Source organism: Halichondria panicea, chromosome 11 (assembly GCF_963675165.1).
Source record: "Halichondria panicea chromosome 11, odHalPani1.1, whole genome shotgun sequence".
NCBI lineage: Eukaryota > Metazoa > Porifera > Demospongiae > Suberitida > Halichondriidae > Halichondria > Halichondria panicea.
In genome coordinates this window covers 3,232,889-3,250,431 of record NC_087387.1, presented here as the reverse complement: position 1 = coordinate 3,250,431, position 17,543 = coordinate 3,232,889, and the positions used below count along the sequence as shown (strand labels likewise).

Below are 17,543 nucleotides of genomic sequence, written 5' to 3'. Positions count from 1 at the left end.
CGGCCCCCCCGAGATTACAAAAATGCTCATGAAACTCCACCTACTTTTCGCAAAGAGGTGGGGTTTTTACTATAATTGGGCACGTTTACTCTATAAAGTTGTGCAGTAATACAGTGACTAAGTTGACTCGAGTGGGACTTTGTGTGATCTTGAGGTACCTAAGCGCCTAAGGTAAAGGCTCTTGTATTTGATACCTAAGACAAGAACATGTATCACAATGAGTAGACTACAAAACTGAGAAAATTGTCTCAAAAATATTAATGAAAGATTTTTTGTAGTAGTATCCTTAATATACTAGCTTTGCATTGTGGGGTTTATCATCTCGTAAAAGTGTGATATAGGCCTAATACTCTAGCGACGGAATTGTGTATAATCTTTTGGATTCAACTGCAGAACTACCGTTTGTTTAGTGTAGGTTCCGTCATGTGTAGGTTCCATCATGTGGAGATCTCAACTAGGATCAAAAGAAGTGAAGACAATCACTCAAGCTGATGATGATGACTGGGAGACAGACCCGGACTTTGTAGTGAGTTAATTGTAGTGAGCAAAATTCTGGTAGCTATAGAAGACAGTCTACTCTTTAGACGTACACTAGTAGATAAGATCTACATGAGCATGAGAAGTACATGAGAAAAGTGCCTCTGAGTGCCTTAGTGATCGAGGAGGTATACTATGGGACTTAGTATACCTGCAACTTTAATACATACAGTACATGTAGTATCCCGTTGTCAAGCAAAGTAAACTTGTTGTGCTGTAGTCAAGCCTCAAGGGAAAAGTTTGCGCATGCGCACTGATTATCTAGCAGAGCTCTAGCTTAGTTTAGCTATACACACGTAGTACTTCAGATTAAATATGTTCAAGCCTTTAAAATATAGACACTGTTTTGTTGACGTCCACCTCCAAACAGTGTCGAACGATTATGTATACAAGTTTACGTGTCACATATTTCATATTAAACTGAATCCGAGGTACAGTGGAACCTCCGAATAAAGGTCACTTTTGGAGCAGAGCTTTTGTCCTCCGGTGGGAGGTTTATATTTATGCCATATCAAGGAATTATAGATACAGATACATGTAGCATGTATTGTTCATGTATTGTTGTATGGATTGTTGTATGGACCCTATTTCTAGTTCAAGGAACTTGCTGAAATCAAAGATATAAAACATTCTTTGCAGCATGCCAAAACGGCAGTATGATTAGTAATAACATTGCAACGACCTCTACCATATTGGATATAAAATATGGGTGTGGTTTCCAATTTATCCGTTATAAGAGGCAGTTTTGCACAGAGTTGGTCAGTTGGAAGCACGAAGCTTGTCCTCTGTCTGGAATCAAGAAGGTCCGCTTGTGGGAGGTTGTTTCTGTGTACTTAGATAGTGATTTCAATCCGTGTTATAGTTATAAAGAGGTTGTCCTCTAGTCCACTGTATTACGGTATATTCAGGTATGACAGATGGCCATAGTATATACATGTATTCAGGAACACTAGCACTCCTTTGTTGAACTTAGGATGTTGTGTATTTAGAGATCATTTTCAGTATTGCTTTAACCATGCATGCATACATGTTTACCGAGAATGGGTACGTATAATGTTTGTTGAAATCATACTGATTTAATATCGTTATAGAATGATGTTTCTGAGCAAGAACAAAGATGGGGCTCAAAAACTATTGAAGGATCAGATGAAAGAACTGGTGCTGTCAGGTTAGTACACAAGTCAACCAGTATGTTAAGCAAGCTAGCCCTTGTTTCGTCTGTATATGACTCCTAAACTTACATTCAGCTCATCTTTTGACAAATATTGTGCTAATGAATTTGCTGCAAATCTGCCAAAATTAAACCCTAAAAACAAAGAAAGATCTAAAAACGCTAAAATTATTACCCGACTAGCTGTATAAATTCAGCTTAGCCAACAGTATAGCTTGCTTCCTAGATCTGAACATCTTTTGATAATTTTGCTACTCGAATTTTTGATGGGCGTGACTAATTGAGAGTCATTCTAGTGTCCGAATACTGCAGCTCTCCGGGGACACCAGGTGTCGGATAATCGAGGCTTAACTGTATTATAACACGTATGATGTTGTGAAAAGCAATGTTAAGTGTATTATAATATTGCTAACTATTATAATGTTGCTATAACGTAACATAATTAATTTTTATGACATTTTGTAACATGCATATGCGTGTTACATGCACACTACATCTAATTGTCATGCTAAATGTTGTATCAATGGTATCACTTTTGTGTAGTATGTCTCAGATCAGGGAGCGGGTAAAAAAAGAAGATACCCAATTAAAGTCTAAAAGTGCTCATCACTCTCAAAGTGACTCTGCGAAAGGATATGGTGGTACCTATGGTGTGCAGAATGATAGACAGGACAAGGCGAGTTGTTTGTTTTAATTGGTTCATATACATGTACTTCTAGGTGTAGCCACACAAGAAATACGGTAATTTAAAAGCTGGTTGAGTCAGAATGCAATTTGAATGCCATTATATAATTAGTAGCTAAAAGACTGTTGGGGGGGAGCTGAAGTGTTTAGGGGAGAAGCCTGAACAAGCATGCTTTTGGGACGTTTTCCATGCATGCACACATATTATTGTCGTGTTACATTGTAGGAACGGCTTACATGGTACAACATTCACAGCGTACATGTTATACAGTAGTGTATTTTGTTTGCATCTGTGTGTGTATATGACTGCTCTGTCTGCTTGACAGTCGCAATGCAGGTGCGATTATCATGTGATGATTTACATGCACTATAATTATTGTTTGCAGTCGGCAATGGGATGGGAGTACCAGGCCAATCTTACCAAGCACCAGTCACAGACAGATGCTGCTAAAGGCTTTGGTGGCAAATACGGAGTTCAGCAGACTAAAGATAAGGTAAACATTTTTTTATCTACTGTACATCTGTAGGCAGAGTGCTAGCTTGCAATTTTTTTACAGAGGATACATGTAGATGTTGTGCTGTTTCTATTCATAATGCTACGTACTCGTAACTTGCTTATTTTTCTGCATGTTAGTCTGCCGTTGGTTGGGACTATCAAGCCAACCTGGCCAAGCATGCTTCACAAACTGATGGTGCAAAAGGGTTTGGTGGAAAGTTTGGAGTTCAGCAAACCAAGGATCAGGTAACGTCGCATGTTATGCAATTATGTAAGTTTGAATTGTATCACATGACATGTAAATGATAGAGTGCTGAAGGATGGGATTATCAGGCTGGTTTGTCAAAGCATGAGTCGCAGACTGATGCTTCTAAAGGCTTTGGTGGAAAGTATGGTGTTCAAAAAGACAGAGTAGACAAGGTATGTATCACCTCCTCTCAGCATACGTGGCATAGGTGAAGATATACATGTACCTGCAGGATGTCATACAGGGGGAAGGGGGTATCCCCCTCTGGCTCAAATTCCCCCCCCTTAAATTTTCTTTCGGGTACTTGTTGTATATGCAAAGGCAACCCCAAAACCCACCAGAATTCACCTAAGACCACCTAATTAACAAATTTTCCAGGGGACATGCCCCTGGGTTCCCGGTAGCGGGCGACACACTCCGCGTGCTTTTATTTCCCCATTCTAAATGTACTTTAAAATCCTGTATGACACCCTGAGTCCCTGTCCCCAATTTTAGAATGCGGTTGGCTGGGATCACCAGGAGAAGCTGGCCCATCATACCTCACAGAGTGATGCCTCCAAAGGGTTTGGAGGGAAGTACGGTGTACAGAAAGAACACCAAGATCAGGTAAATTATTCTACTGGTCACAAAAAGTGTGCAGCATGTACATGTACATGCAACAAAATTTGGGGAATTTTCCATGCGTGAATGCACAAATGTTATTGTCGGTATGGGCTTACGCATGGAACATGCACACGCATACTACACATGCGGTTAATGTACATGCAAAATCCGTGACATGCAGACAACATGAATGTTTGGAACATAAGTTGGTGGTGATGTTACGTACAGTAGCGTGCAGTGATATATAATTATTATAAGGGGGCTGATTCTCTTTCATGTGTGACTCCTATGGAATTATCATTCTGAAAGATAATAATTATATACCGTACTTGATTAAACACCCGGGCGTTTATTTCATATCGAAGTTTATTGAGGGGGCGTTTATTGTTATGTCTACTCCAAACTCTTGCACAGCAGCAGTTATTATGCTCTTTTTGGCTGTTACCACAGCTCTCAGCTTAAATCTTAAGTCGTAGGAGTGGTCGGTATCTCTCTCTCTGCCATCGTAAATAGTATCTATTATTCTATGCTGTCATGCTTGCAACTGGTTCCACATGCTAATTCAGCTCCACCCACAGTGTCACGCCCCATACATGGGCGATTATTTAAGATGAACGTTTACAGAACTTTTACCATGGGCGTTTAATCAAGTAAATACGGTATTATAATTAATACAGTCTTGTCTTCTTATTTCATACATGTACATGTATAATTATAATACCGTAATTTATGTAATCACAGCACCACCATAATTTAAGCGCAAATCACATGCATGTTACAAGCATGTCAACATGCATACTGTGAAAACCGTCATGTACGTAACATGAAGGTTACTGGTACATACATGTATAACATGCTGGAAATGCCGGTAGCATGCGACATAGAATATTACGCATAATTATACATATGTATATAGGAATGTGTGATCTCATTTCACAAATCATGCAGTCAGCAGTGGGTTTTGAGTACCAGGCTGGTTTGTCAAAACATCAGTCCCAAAGTGATGGGTCCAAGGGATTCGGAGGAAAGTATGGTGTGGAAACAGGAAACCAAGATGCTGTAAGGCTGTGTGGAGTTGACAATTAGTGCTACAATCATGTATTTCTGGGCTGCAATATTTCCATGTTACTTGGTTATTGGGCATGGTAGCGACTAAACGCCATGCCTTTTCAGGCTGAGCAATTAATGCTGTGGACCCCACTACCCGTCCTGATAAAATTATGTTACCTGTTTTCTGTAGGATATTAATATGCACTATATTCAAATAGTTTGCACTTTTACTCGTGGAAATTTTACATGTATATCTAGTCTGCTGGAGGTTACGATGATATGCAAGATGTTAAAAGCGATCTAAGAACGGATAGAGGAGTTTCAAGTTAGTACATAACTGTTATGTTTAGTGTACTGTTATCTACCGTTTTTGTGCTCACCAGAAGGTCAAGCTGGAAACATTCGTGCCAGGTTTGAGAACATGGCAGCATCTAACCCTGAGGTCAGGTGAATGTATATTTATGCTGTGCTGTCCAGAGGCATGTATGGTACTTTGTGTGGGGGTTTCAATGTGTTTTCCTGTAACTGTTCTAAAGTTGCGATGCAGGTTCTTCTATAAGTATATGCTTTTAGCCACGTTTTGGGGGATTTTATTTCGTACATTTCTCGAGTTATGACAAATTTTTGCCTGCTTTGATTAATTGTCAGACTGCCCTTCAGACTTGGGCATGGCAGATTTTCTAGGGCCTTAAATTTCGCTGTTTTCGTGGGTCAATTAGCAATTCTACACAAAAATTGTTCTTTATAGAATTAGCTATATATAGCGCTGTATAGTACAGATCGAGCTAACTTACACAATGTATACGGTTTGTCTGCAGTTTTTATGCCAGCTATTTAATTATCAACAGATTTTGCTGTAACAAAAGTAGCCATAACTCGAGAACTAAACTTTACACTAAGAAAACGTGGCTAGAAACCTACTGCATTGCACCTTTCAGAGTAGATAGAGCACACACACGGACAAACACAAACAATCATATTTCCTTATGCCGCTGCATGTTACCATAAAGTCAAACCACCAATACATTACAATTTCTCTCACATTTAGCCTCCCCCACCTCGTAAGCCTGTAAACATTCCACGAGAACCAGTAGCTGTAGTAAGTGAGCCCCCTCGTGAAGAACCCAAATATGAAGAAGAACAAGAATTTAGCGCTGACCAAGGGTATGAGGAGCAACCCAAAGAAGTTTATGATGACCAACCACAAGAAGACGATGGTGACCAACCGCTAGAAGACGATGGCTATGATCAGCAGCCCCAAGAGAGTTATGATGATCAGACAGCAGCCTATGATGAGCAACCAGAAGACGTTTATGATGAGCAACCACCGGAGGATGCTTACAATGAGCAGCCTCAAGAGGGCTATGAAGAACAGCCAGAAGTAAGAAAACACATTATTTTTGTAAGTGCAGTTAGAGCATTCCAATGCATGTCCTGTACCTGCAGGATGGTAGTGGGAAATCTGCTAAAGCTGTGTATGACTATGAAGCAGGTATGTCAGTACATGTACTTGTGCATGCACAATGTAAGTTCAATTGTATTCCATCCAATTAGCTGGTGATGATGAGATCAGTTTTGACCCAGGAGACATAATTATGAATATCGAAGAGGTACGTCAATTCTGTTGAAAACTAGAAGTGTCATTCTATAATGCTAGACATCCAGTAGTCGTAAACGACTACTGTTCTTGTAATAATTATCGTATACCGTATAGCGGGTAATTTTCGGGGTAAAATATTCGTTATTTTCGTGGGAAAGCTGACCTCCACGAAATTTTAACGTAGGCGTACGTGGCTTACGGGAACGTAAAAATGCAGGCAGGCAACGAGACTAAACGAATTTTTACTCACAAAAACCACCGTTTCTCGAGTTTAACAAATTTTTTACCTCGCAAAAATTACCTGCTGTACGGTATATGCTTAATCAGAGACTACTCTTTTATAAAGGTCGCACTCAAATAGTAGCCTCCCTTTAGCCCATCATCTTCAGCGCAATAGAAGATGCTCTCAAAATTAGCCTCAGAAGCTATGTCTCTGCATGTGCATGGCAGCCATATTGATACTGGTATCTACGGTAGCTGCTAGCTAGATAGTAGCCTCGAATCCAGGCCGATTAAAATACGCCTGGTGTCTATTGCATGTGTAAATAATCATAGGCGTGGTCCATACACGCCCACGTACTATTACTATGTGCTTTTATAGCCTAGCTAGCTAGCTGTGGCACTCTATGGTGTTGTCGAGAAGGCTTGCACACTAGTCTGAAACCAGAAGAGGCTCTCATCTATATATAGGCACTCTATGGTGTTGTCGAGAAGGCTTGCACACTAGTCTGAAACCAGAAGATCGAGGCTCTCATCTATAATAGTACCTCTATGATGGTTGGATGGTCGTGATGTTTTGAACTTGGTTTCTGTACAAATGAGAGCTTAATTCTTCTGGCTTCAGACTAGTGTGCAAGCCTTCTCGACAACACCATAGAGGGCCACAGCTAGCCAGTAAGTCTTCTCGACAACGCAATAGAGAGCATAAGCCACAGCTTCACAGGAGACAAATATTTGTTAAAATTAATACGGAAAGAAACTAGTAAACAAAATAGTTTACGGTATAATTTTACGAAGGTTTACTAAAGTAACTCAGTTCGCGCATGTGTACTATCACCCATGCAATAGAAACCAGGCCGTATTTTAATCGGCCTGGTCTCGAGGCTAGCTAGATAGCAGCTTGTTAGTGCTTTTGAAAGACTTTCTCATGGCAGAGTTCGAGTTTGTGGAGGTAAAGAACAAAACTAAAGGTTGTTGAATTAGCTGGGGCTAATAAACGCCTTTTTTGAAGTGGCCTCTCTTGAATTGTAGTCTCCTTTGCCAGCAAAAACTAGCCAGGAGCTATACTTCTACAGGTTAACTACTTCTAAGACTCTAGGCTCCTTTCTGTGATCCTAGTCCTCAGTGCATGTCTCATATGTCATGTACGTACCACGTTCTCAATAGTTCAGCATGCCTCCGGTTTTACTGCTCCTGAGTTGCTGCTCAGTCATAATACTACATAGTTGTATTATATATCACTCGGTTTCTATAGTTATCATGTCACCAGCCGAGGGTTTCCACTTCAGTGCTCTAGTTGATGTTACTATACTTGTGCGACAACATAATTATATGTAAGATAGCGTTGTGCTTACTGCCTCTGATTGTCTTAATTGATAATACATGCATGTAGCAGCGATCTGCTACAGCTATACTGTAAACCGGGATTAGTAGAATAATTTGCGTTAATGGGGTCATTAGCAAAGCTCTATGCAATTAATTATTCGAGGATGCACTTATAAAATAAGTTATAAATGCAGTCTTTTCAAGCCCCGCCCTGTAAGCGGATGCCTCTATGACAAGTGGTGACTCACTAGCTACAATGTACATGTAGCCATCTGCATTGGTTGGAAAGAGAGCAAACGGCAATTCTAACTAGATCTCTATCACAAGCATGTATATCGAGATACACGTGATATGTTCGCTTATAATCGGGCCTCATTATACAGTTTGTATGTATATAGGAACAAAGCTATATATATAGCATTTAGAATTATAGGGGGAGGTTCACGTATACTTACACTTAGAGATTAATTTTTATTATCATGCGTTGTAACATTGGCGCGTGATCGTGACATTTTAACTAGCAACTCAAGAACAATAAAACTAAACCAGACTGGAGAGGCATGCATGCTGAAACATTTGTACACGAGACATGCATTGTGGAAACCTGGAGTCTTAAAGAAGCCACAGGGGTCGATTCTTTTGGAGGTTGAAAAATTATATTGAAGTCCTGGTGTCGCATATTTAGAGGGTCGCATCTAATTGGAGGTAACTTTACAGAGTCTATTTGCCTCGATTTCAGGCCGCTTAAACACACTGATTTTCCAGTGAGCTACAATAGGGAGTGGCTACATTTACCTCTATTTAGAACGCGACATTAAAAAATAATTGTCAATGCAGCTGTCGCTATTTTTAGAGGTCAAAAAATTGCTGAAGCTCCTGAGTGTCGCATAAGTATTTGGAGGGTCGCTTTAAATCGAGGTGTTACAGTATGGCTCCTGCCAGGCTGCTGGAGTACAGGATCCAGCTTGAGTCAGTCAACAACTGTGTAGTCACAATTCTAGCTTTCAACTTTAGTGACCCTGTTCCATTGTTCCTGCATGGTACAGGATCACTTCAGCTGCAAATAAATAGTCTGCCACGTGTATAGCTGCCAACGTGCAAGTTCAAGCTTCTTAGCTTTTGCTCGACAACAAAATCTGCCACTATATTTAAACCAAGATAATATTGTTGTGTGAATGCTATCCATGCTGTAAACGCAGTAGTGCTGTGGCATCCAGGTGAGTAGAAAAAGCTATCACAAACAAACCAGCAGATCGACTACTATACCCATGACTGCCCATGCACGCGCGTGCCTCGGGTAATAATTATAACCGCAAAATAATTATAGAACAAGTAGAACGGACATTATATGCTATTATATATAGGACCTATAATTATGCTATATGTATATATATACTGTATACCGGGCCACTAAAAAATACTAATGTGTTATTTATTATATAGGTGGATGAAGGCTGGTGGATTGGTGAGATCAATGGCAATAGAGGACTTTTTCCTGCGAACTATGTTGAAATAATCTAGCTAGCTACCGTTTCAGTGGAGCTGTTTTATTTTACACCAGATTGTAGAAATTGTGTGTGTAGTATACATTCTAGTGAATTAGTGGTGCAGTTTCCAGCACATTTTTTTGTACAGTGTAGAAAAATAACACTAATTACCACAGTACATTGGTATAATAATTATTTAACACAATAATAAAATTTATATTTTAAGGCTATATAAATCACGTTGCACTACTTCCAAGTTGGTGGTTTACGCACTCCCTCATGATGACCTTTAAATCGTTGCTGCTTGGTTCTTGACTTGACTTCTTGCTCTCTAGCATCTGCCTGAGCTAATTCCTCGTCATAGCTGCAGTAAAAATACGAATACATAAACAAACGTACATTTACTGTTACTTACAGCAAGTCGAACTTCCCAAGTGATTCTCTGCTAGGAATCTTTGACCACCTAATGCTGACATACATATTGATCACGGTGGCCCACTTACTCGTCATAATATTTTATAGCAGGACATTTTCAATTAATAATGCTCACTCTGGAAGGCCAGTAGGTGGCAAGATGATATTAATAATGTCATTAATCAGACACGACTTCATGATGCGATCACTTGCCGTTGTGTACGCAAGGGAAGGCGAAGCATTCACCTATACACACACAAATTAGAATTAATAATAGTGAACACACGCATGCACTTTAAATTAGTCTTTTAGATGCATAATTGTTATGGAATTATAATCATAATTATACTAACTTCAATTAGCCATGGTTTTAATTCAGTGTCGATGATGATGTCATATCTGCATTCATTAACGAGTAACAGCATAATTATAAATCATATTTTTTCTTACCCATAGCACTCGAAGCAGTGCCGATCACTTGACAATACATTCTGCAAGGGATACATTAAATCCAGGTGGTATATTATATGAGCTTCTCATTGTACAACCTGACTGTCACACGAAGAAGGGCCTGTCAACAGTGTGCATGTGGACGAGTTGTCCCCAGAGGAAGTCCGACACGAGTACCTCGATTATAGACGTTAATTAGTCACATGCATCAATGACATTACTTTTGAATTTTGCATGTGACCATGCAGGCCTGATCGAAGTACTCGTGTCGTACCTCCTCCTCTCAGTTGCCAGGATCTTTAGATTGCATATAAACCTCATCATCAACCCACTAAAACCACACCCACATAACATTACGAATTAGCAGGCTGACTGCTATGCACATAATTAAATACCCTTCTTCGTGTAAGACTAACGCAAACAGTGGGCTGATTGCTAGAAGTATGAACTTTGACCCTGTCATATAGAGAAATATTCCCAGTAATCAAAGCGAAGTGAGCTGCAGCGTTCTGTATTGCATGTGCGCACGCGCGTTTGTGTGCAGTACAACAACCAGAGAGAGTACATGACTTTAAATGATTATACAGGTGAAAGTTCTGAAAAACTATTGGCGCTTACCTATGACCACTACCTGTATGTACACCATCATCATTATAAGGAAGATGAACTGTCACCATGCATTGCCGTGTAAAACAGGTGACAGCCTTAATCGTCAGTGGATTGCAGGTGCAATTAAATTTGGTGCAATTAAAAATTTAATGTATGCACACATACGCTTAGGCTCGCCCAATGACATCTTACGTCACCCATGCAGTAATTTTATGTATAATTATATTTATGACTTGTAGCCACGAGACCAGCCGTTCATTATCTGAAAGAATGCCTTGGTCAAGTTCCAATGTAGAACTGGTCCAGGAATTTCTTGGGCGGATAATTTCCCACAACAACCGTACTTGCCCGTGAATATCAATGTGATGCTTACAGTAACGTGCAGTTACCTATAGTATTGTTGTCTTTGCAATGATGTTCACAACTGCTCAAGCCTAACCACTCACTGACTCAGCTAAACGAGTTCTACATTGGAACTTGACCTAGCCTCGATCCCAGGCCGCACTTCCCGCTAGGAAGAATATAGTAGTTTTGTTGAGAGCACGTATGTTAGAGCATAGATAGAGTAGTCTATCTATGGTTAGAGGACCAAGCCCTCAAGAAGGACAGTCAGTGATTTAAAGAGACCGATGCACTTGAGTACAGTAGCCATAACCAACTGATCATGACAGAAACTGTTCTTTCCAGAAAAGCATGTCTGCCATAGAAGGTGGTGGCCTTACCCCAATCCATCTGTCATAGAAAAGACGAGGAGGGTGAAAACCCCTTGCTCGATGTCTTTGACCCTTTGGGTTATAGGCCGTTTTTTATGTCCTCAAGTTTCTTGTAGGCAGCTTAAATAGCAGCCGGCTACCCTCTCGCACAGATTTGTAGATACGCATTGTCTGTGGCAACAGTCGAGCAATGGGATAGTCGAGGTTGGTGGCAACATTTTGGAAAAAGGCGAAACAGCATAGCCTTACTTGTCGATAAGCCTTGGTAGAACTGTTGCCTTCAGCTTTCTCTTCGGCCTGGACCCTTTCATTGCAATGATGTCAGCAACTATAGGGGAGATGTGATAGGCGCCTTATTTGCATGTTGTGATGCAATCTAATGCCAGATTGATGATTCCCCTATCCACTGAAGCAGAAAGGCAGAGCCAGTTTGTAGGTTACTCACTTCCTTTGATCACTTCCCTCGAACATGGTTATCCAGGCAGGGAATCAGGTGGTGTTGGACATGCAACGTCCTCCAGAAGTTGCAATATGGTATGTGGAGTATATTATTAGCGCAGTAGCTGCAAGACGTTATGATTGGCCAATGGGCAATACTGTTTTATTAGCCAACATTTTTATCGCATGTCAACAATGTGGAGCCAATTGCAGCACCAAGGTGTCGAAAATACCTGTGATTGTGGCTGTGAGCGATTCAACTGAAGCTACGTCAGTTCGAGGTACGGCTTCTCGTGTTTGCAGTTCAACCGAGGCTTATGGCGCTCATCATTCAATCATTTATATGGCTGTTTATCATCATGTTTGTCAATATCACACAGTTAGAGTAATCATAGCTAACGCGGAGAGAAGATAATTATTAATGCAGCATTTTCTCTCTGCAAACGTCCGAATAAAAGGGTATCGAGCATGAAGCAACTTGTCAAAGTCGATCGAAGTGTTTGACAAGCTGCATAGATTTTGCATACTTTTGCAGAGAGGAAATGCTGCTTTAATGTCTATAATATTATACTCTCTGCGTTAGCTATGAATACTCCAATTGTGTGAATGACAAACAATGACGATACTGTGTATATTGTACATAACATGACATTGCTTGCCATGCTAGAGCTCAAACACAGTTATCAAATCAGTAAAGCTAACGTACACTGGTTAACAGAAGAGAGAGCAGATCGATGATGTCATGCACATACACAGGTGATGTGTATATGACTGCAATGAGATGGGGAGTGCCATACGAATTGTCGTACCCTCGAATTAACTTAGCCTCAAATGAACTGCAAAAAATGTACCGTACCCTCGAAAGTGAATTTCTGTACTTTAATGTAGCCTCAGTTGAATCACCCAGAGCATCGAATCTTGAGTTTCGAACCAACCCACATTTGCGTACCTCAGTTGAATCATCCACAGCCTTGAACCTCGAACACTACCCAGTAAGTGTGCATAGCCACCGTACATTAGAAAGGAACACCCATCAATTACATAGTAAACGTTGGACAATGTAGTGTATAGCAACGCACCGTCAAATCCTGGTCAGATTATTCTGAGTAGCAAAAACAACTACAAACAGTGGGCTAATATTATAGGCTTACTCTTGGAACACCCCACAAACATGACGTGTAAAACACCTCTACACTCGCGACTAACTGACTCAAGTCAACAGGTGGGTTAATTAATATTGGCTACCCCGCCCGTTTACACGAACCCAGAGTGGTTGAAGGTCTCGCGTAAACGGGGCTTTACTCAAGAATTCATTTGCATTAATTATGTTAAATTTACCTGTGTGCATTAGAATGACGTGACAGATTTTTACCACTTCGAACAAACCTGCACAGCCTTTAAAGAGTGAACAATCAACCAGTGCATCTCATCAAAAAGCTTGTCAGTGGCCGGTTTACCACGAGTACTCTCTAGCAATAGTCTGAGATTCTCCACTGTCCACTTCCCTCCGTGACTGTCGTTGTATTCATCCTAGACAATAACAACAGAGCAATAGTTGTATATAATATAATTATCTATAATTATTGGATATCGTAGAGCTTGTTTCTAGTACTTGGTGAGTATTATACATGTACTTTCGCTTTAATATACATCTAAGTGTCAAAAATGTTATAAGGAGATAGCTAGGTATCTCTCTATCTACAGTATCAGTATTAGTATTAATTTTACTCCGTGTTTCTGTATAGACACGTTTGTGAGATGAACAAACATGTTGTCAAGTTCATTCACACTGGCGTTGTACTTAACAGTGCAAAACCGACAAAATCCAAGACGGTACCTACATGTAAAGGTGGGAAAAAGAAAACAGCATGTGTATTTTTACGAGAAACATCAAACTTACATGTATGCTTTCAAAGGTCGATAAGAAGTGACCAGTACATACAGCCTAAGATCGAACTTCTTCCCACCGATTAGCAGAGGGTTTTCAATGTATCGAGAAATTACGTACACCTCCTTCGTATGGGGTACCCTACATGTACATGTATATAACCACAGTGTGTATAATTATAGAAGAACACAATAAGCTCACAGATTCACTTTACTGTTATCCTTTGACCACTTTTTCAGCTGTGACAATTTGTTGATCAAAAATATCCCAACTCCTTGCGCTAAGGGCGGGGCATAAAGGTACATCATGTACAATGGCCGATTTTGAATTAGAGACAGTTCAAACACATTTTGGAAAGAAATATATACATGTACCATACAGCACAAGTCGATGCATTCCAACCTTTAGCTGCAGGCTTCATGATCCAAGTTGTAGCTGGATTTCTTCTAAACTCTTCAACAAAAATGTTGTAATCAGCAGGTAGCATAAACGTTACTGGGATAAAATCTGAAACATAATTATGAATAGTATTATAGGCACACTTTTGTGCGATACATACCCAGATGAATGTATCTTCCCAGTTCATCTCTTTCTGCTAAACTGCTTCCATCTCTCTCAAGATCCTTGCGGTAACGTTTAATATTCTTGACAAGGCAATCCTTACGAGTGAGCTCATAGAAATTGGGGAAATGACAAACCATTCTGAGATCAAATAATTATATTGCACACATGCATTCACCCACAACAAAATCAAACTTACTGATTATCACTGAGCCTAATTCCGGAATCTACACTGAAGATTGAACGGACTGTATACACACTGCACCTGTGTAGGCTGGTGAACCAGCACACAAGTTGAAATGAACTTACCAATAAAAGTTCCAATCACCGTCTGCAAGAACATAATTAATAATTAAGGCAATAATAATAATGTACATGTATGTACGTCCACCTAACCTTCAAATGAGCTTTTCACCCAGCCTCTCTTTTCAAAGTTAGTCACAAGTACACTCTTGTCCAGGTCACTGGTCCATTTTAGCCTGGCCCCACTAGCTACAGCCATATCCTGTAAACATGTGTGTTATAATTTTATAGGCAGGCTATAGCTGGATCTATAATATAAAAAAACATATTATAAAGGGCCTAATTATTACTTACATGTAAATTAATGGCACTAACTTCGAATATTATCAGCATTAATTTTTAGCCTGGCCCTGGGTACAGCCTTTCAGTAAACAGATGTATTACCGGTACTACATGTAAGAGTAGGCATGCAGGCTGTATAATTATAAATTTAGATCTACAGCGAATGTAGCCCTGGGATCGAGGCTACAGCGAATGTTACCATCAAGAAAACAAGGCAGGAATTACTCCCAGTTCACGCAAACATCCCTAATTTAATTAGGTATATATAATTATAATTATGTACAATAAAAATTAATTATAATGAACGATCGGCAGGGACATAATTATAATTATACCTAATGAAAGGGGTCATAATTAAGTAAGCCCCACTAGCTACAGATGTGTGTTAGTAATGTATAAGTCTATGTATAATCTACACTGTAGTTCATTATAATCAAGAAAACAAGCAGCAAAACACACATTACTCCCAGTTCGCACAAAACATACTTATACATTGAGTATAGCTACAACAAAATTATAATGCACATAATGTGAAGGGGTCATAATTAACGTTAACGTGCAGGAACAGAAGGTTTAATTGTCTTCATTCCATCTATTGCAAGAAGGCTCCTCCAAAACTGTATAATAGGGTAGCCAATTCCACCAGCTATGGTGACTCCAACAGACACCCAGTTACCGCGAATCACCAAAATAGCAAGAGTCCATTTCATTAGGAATTGGACAACATCAAACGATATATCAGCAATGTAATGAGCAATTCTTTTCTTGACTAAATCTTTCAGATATGAATCAAGGCTAAAGAAAGTGCTTAATCTGAATGAAGGAGGAACATGACTTTGAAGGAAAGTGCTGTAGTTAACAGGGTCCTGCTGCTGCACCAACGGGCGTGTTGTTGATGGAGAAAGATCTGTTTCTGGTTCAGATTCCATAGAAGGCTTAATGTATAGGTAAGCACTGAAAACGGACATCCGCAATTCTAGATAAGATGTCCAGAGTCCAAACAAAACACCCTCTAAAACGATTAGGATTGTGGCAATACCAAGGCCAATGCTTTGCCCTGCATTCAAAAGAACTGTCTCATTGAATGTGCCACGAGAGTAAATCTTCTCAAACAACCCAAGACTTGTTGGGCTGACAAGCACAAGCCCTATGACTGCTAACTGGGCAGAAATAATGAGTGCAGCAACAGCAATCGAGAAGTGTGGGAATAAATTCAGGAGCAACTTCTTAATAGAAGCCGACGAAGCAGCCATTATGATGTGATCTGTAGGTAGTATCATATTGTTACCATGTTTATCTAGGACTTTAAGTCTTTAGTGTAAACATTGTCAGGATCAGTACCGTACGTAAAACCTCTAATTAAGGCGACCCTCTATGTGACACCCTCAAGCTTAGATAATTTTCTTACCTATAAAAGTGGCGACAGCTGCATTGACAATTTGGCGCGTCCTAAATGTAGCCACACCCTAGCCTCGATTCTAACCTACTGGAAAATACATGGTTTTAGAAATTGAGGCAAGTAGACTAGTAGAGCTACCTCCATCATCATCATCATCATCAGGTCTTCAACACAAATTGTTCATAAAATAAGTGACCTCTGGCTTCGTAATTATTAAAGTGTTCGAGGTTTTACGGTAGATATTTATTTCTACACGTACACAACATCCAATGTGTGTTAATTGGCAAGCAATTAATTAATTTTAGCTATAACTCGATTAGTCTCATGAATCAGCCGCACTTGGAAAGTCCGTCCGAGCACTTTAGTGTAGAGGTCATTCCACAATGGAATGTTAATTATTATTACGTCAGTGTCAAAACCAAAAGAATTTAACACATGCAAAAGGTCAACCGCGAACGCTTGACTAGCAGCTATGAATTTTTGTTTGGCTTGCTCCAAGAACGTTGCTAAAAGAACAAGAAAAGGTTGCACAGCACTATTGTGCAGTCAACTAAACTTACTATAGCTCTTTGACTGGCTAACAGTAGCCACAGTTAGGCTGATTAGCGGCTAGCTATAAATGTGTCCTACTGTATAGAACGCATACGCTTCTTATCATTCTTTATTTCCTTCAATCTTCGCTCTGATTGGTCAGGTCGGAATTCCGACCTGGCCAAAAAAGTCATGACTAAAGTGCTCAGACGGACATTCCAAGTGCGGCTGATTCATGCATCTATCTATGATTCATGAGACTATAACTCTACCACTATTAATAAGAAACCTACAAAACTGCCACTTTAGCTGCTACATTCCACAACTTACTGGTAGTCAATGCTTGGATGATTTGTGCAGCTGGTGGGTGGTTATATCATGAAGACCGAGCAAGAAACACCTGTGGCCGGCTCAGCCTCTTGACAGATTTTGTCCGGGGAGATTTATTTGGTCTTCCAAGACAACCGGGGTCTAGATGAAAAACCCACTCCCGGATCCCGGATCATACTCTGTCTGCGAAGGGGCTGGAGTCGAG

General features: G+C 40.0%; 2 protein-coding genes across 6 annotated transcripts; one reads left to right on the top strand and one right to left on the bottom strand.

Annotated features, from left to right (window-relative positions):
* Positions 1-55: 55 nt before the first annotated feature.
* Positions 56-9,645, top strand: LOC135344662 (src substrate protein p85-like). Its single transcript, XM_064541909.1, has 15 exons — positions 56-171; positions 432-526; positions 1,629-1,705; positions 2,252-2,384; positions 2,779-2,886; positions 3,027-3,134; positions 3,198-3,308; positions 3,631-3,741; positions 4,687-4,797; positions 5,047-5,113; positions 5,172-5,230; positions 5,837-6,169; positions 6,235-6,280; positions 6,343-6,398; positions 9,377-9,645. The coding sequence occupies exons 2-15, from the start codon at positions 440-442 to the stop codon at positions 9,452-9,454; spliced, it is 1,485 nt and encodes a 494-aa protein (XP_064397979.1). The 5' UTR covers positions 56-171; positions 432-439; the 3' UTR covers positions 9,455-9,645.
* On the bottom strand, positions 9,569-17,517 carry LOC135344664 (polyglutamylase complex subunit TTLL1-like). Of its 5 annotated transcripts, none has more exons than XM_064541911.1 (16): positions 17,339-17,517; positions 16,487-16,564; positions 14,890-14,998; positions 14,803-14,824; positions 14,693-14,758; positions 14,492-14,634; positions 14,335-14,439; positions 14,134-14,212; positions 13,945-14,073; positions 13,773-13,881; positions 13,431-13,574; positions 10,285-10,325; positions 10,188-10,233; positions 9,971-10,080; positions 9,836-9,889; positions 9,569-9,784 (listed from the first exon to the last, which is right to left on the bottom strand). In XM_064541911.1, the coding sequence occupies exons 3-16, from the start codon at positions 14,993-14,995 to the stop codon at positions 9,667-9,669; spliced, it is 1,272 nt and encodes a 423-aa protein (XP_064397981.1). In that variant the 5' UTR covers positions 14,996-14,998; positions 16,487-16,564; positions 17,339-17,517; the 3' UTR covers positions 9,569-9,666. The 5 variants fall into 5 exon arrangements, with proteins under 5 accessions (XP_064397981.1, XP_064397984.1, XP_064397983.1 ...); XM_064541914.1 differs by having other exon boundaries at positions 9,836-9,883; XM_064541913.1 differs by having other exon boundaries at positions 16,487-16,561.
* Between the last annotated feature and the right edge of the window lie 26 nt (positions 17,518-17,543).

Coding starts and splice junctions, on each gene's coding strand:
- LOC135344664 (XM_064541911.1), bottom strand. CDS start 14,995: ATGGCTGTAGCTAGTGGGGCCAGGCTAAAATGGACCAGTGACCTGGAC. Junction 14,759..14,802: donor GGTGATTGGAACTTTTATTG/GTAAGTTCATTT, acceptor CAGCCTACACAG/GTGCAGTGTGTATACAGTCC. Junction 14,074..14,133: donor GATAACAGTAAAGTGAATCT/GTGAGCTTATTG, acceptor ATGTACATGTAG/GGTACCCCATACGAAGGAGG.
- LOC135344662 (XM_064541909.1), top strand. CDS start 440: ATGTGGAGATCTCAACTAGGATCAAAAGAAGTGAAGACAATCACTCAA. Junction 1,706..2,251: donor GAAAGAACTGGTGCTGTCAG/GTTAGTACACAA, acceptor ACTTTTGTGTAG/TATGTCTCAGATCAGGGAGC. Junction 5,231..5,836: donor TGGCAGCATCTAACCCTGAG/GTCAGGTGAATG, acceptor TCTCACATTTAG/CCTCCCCCACCTCGTAAGCC.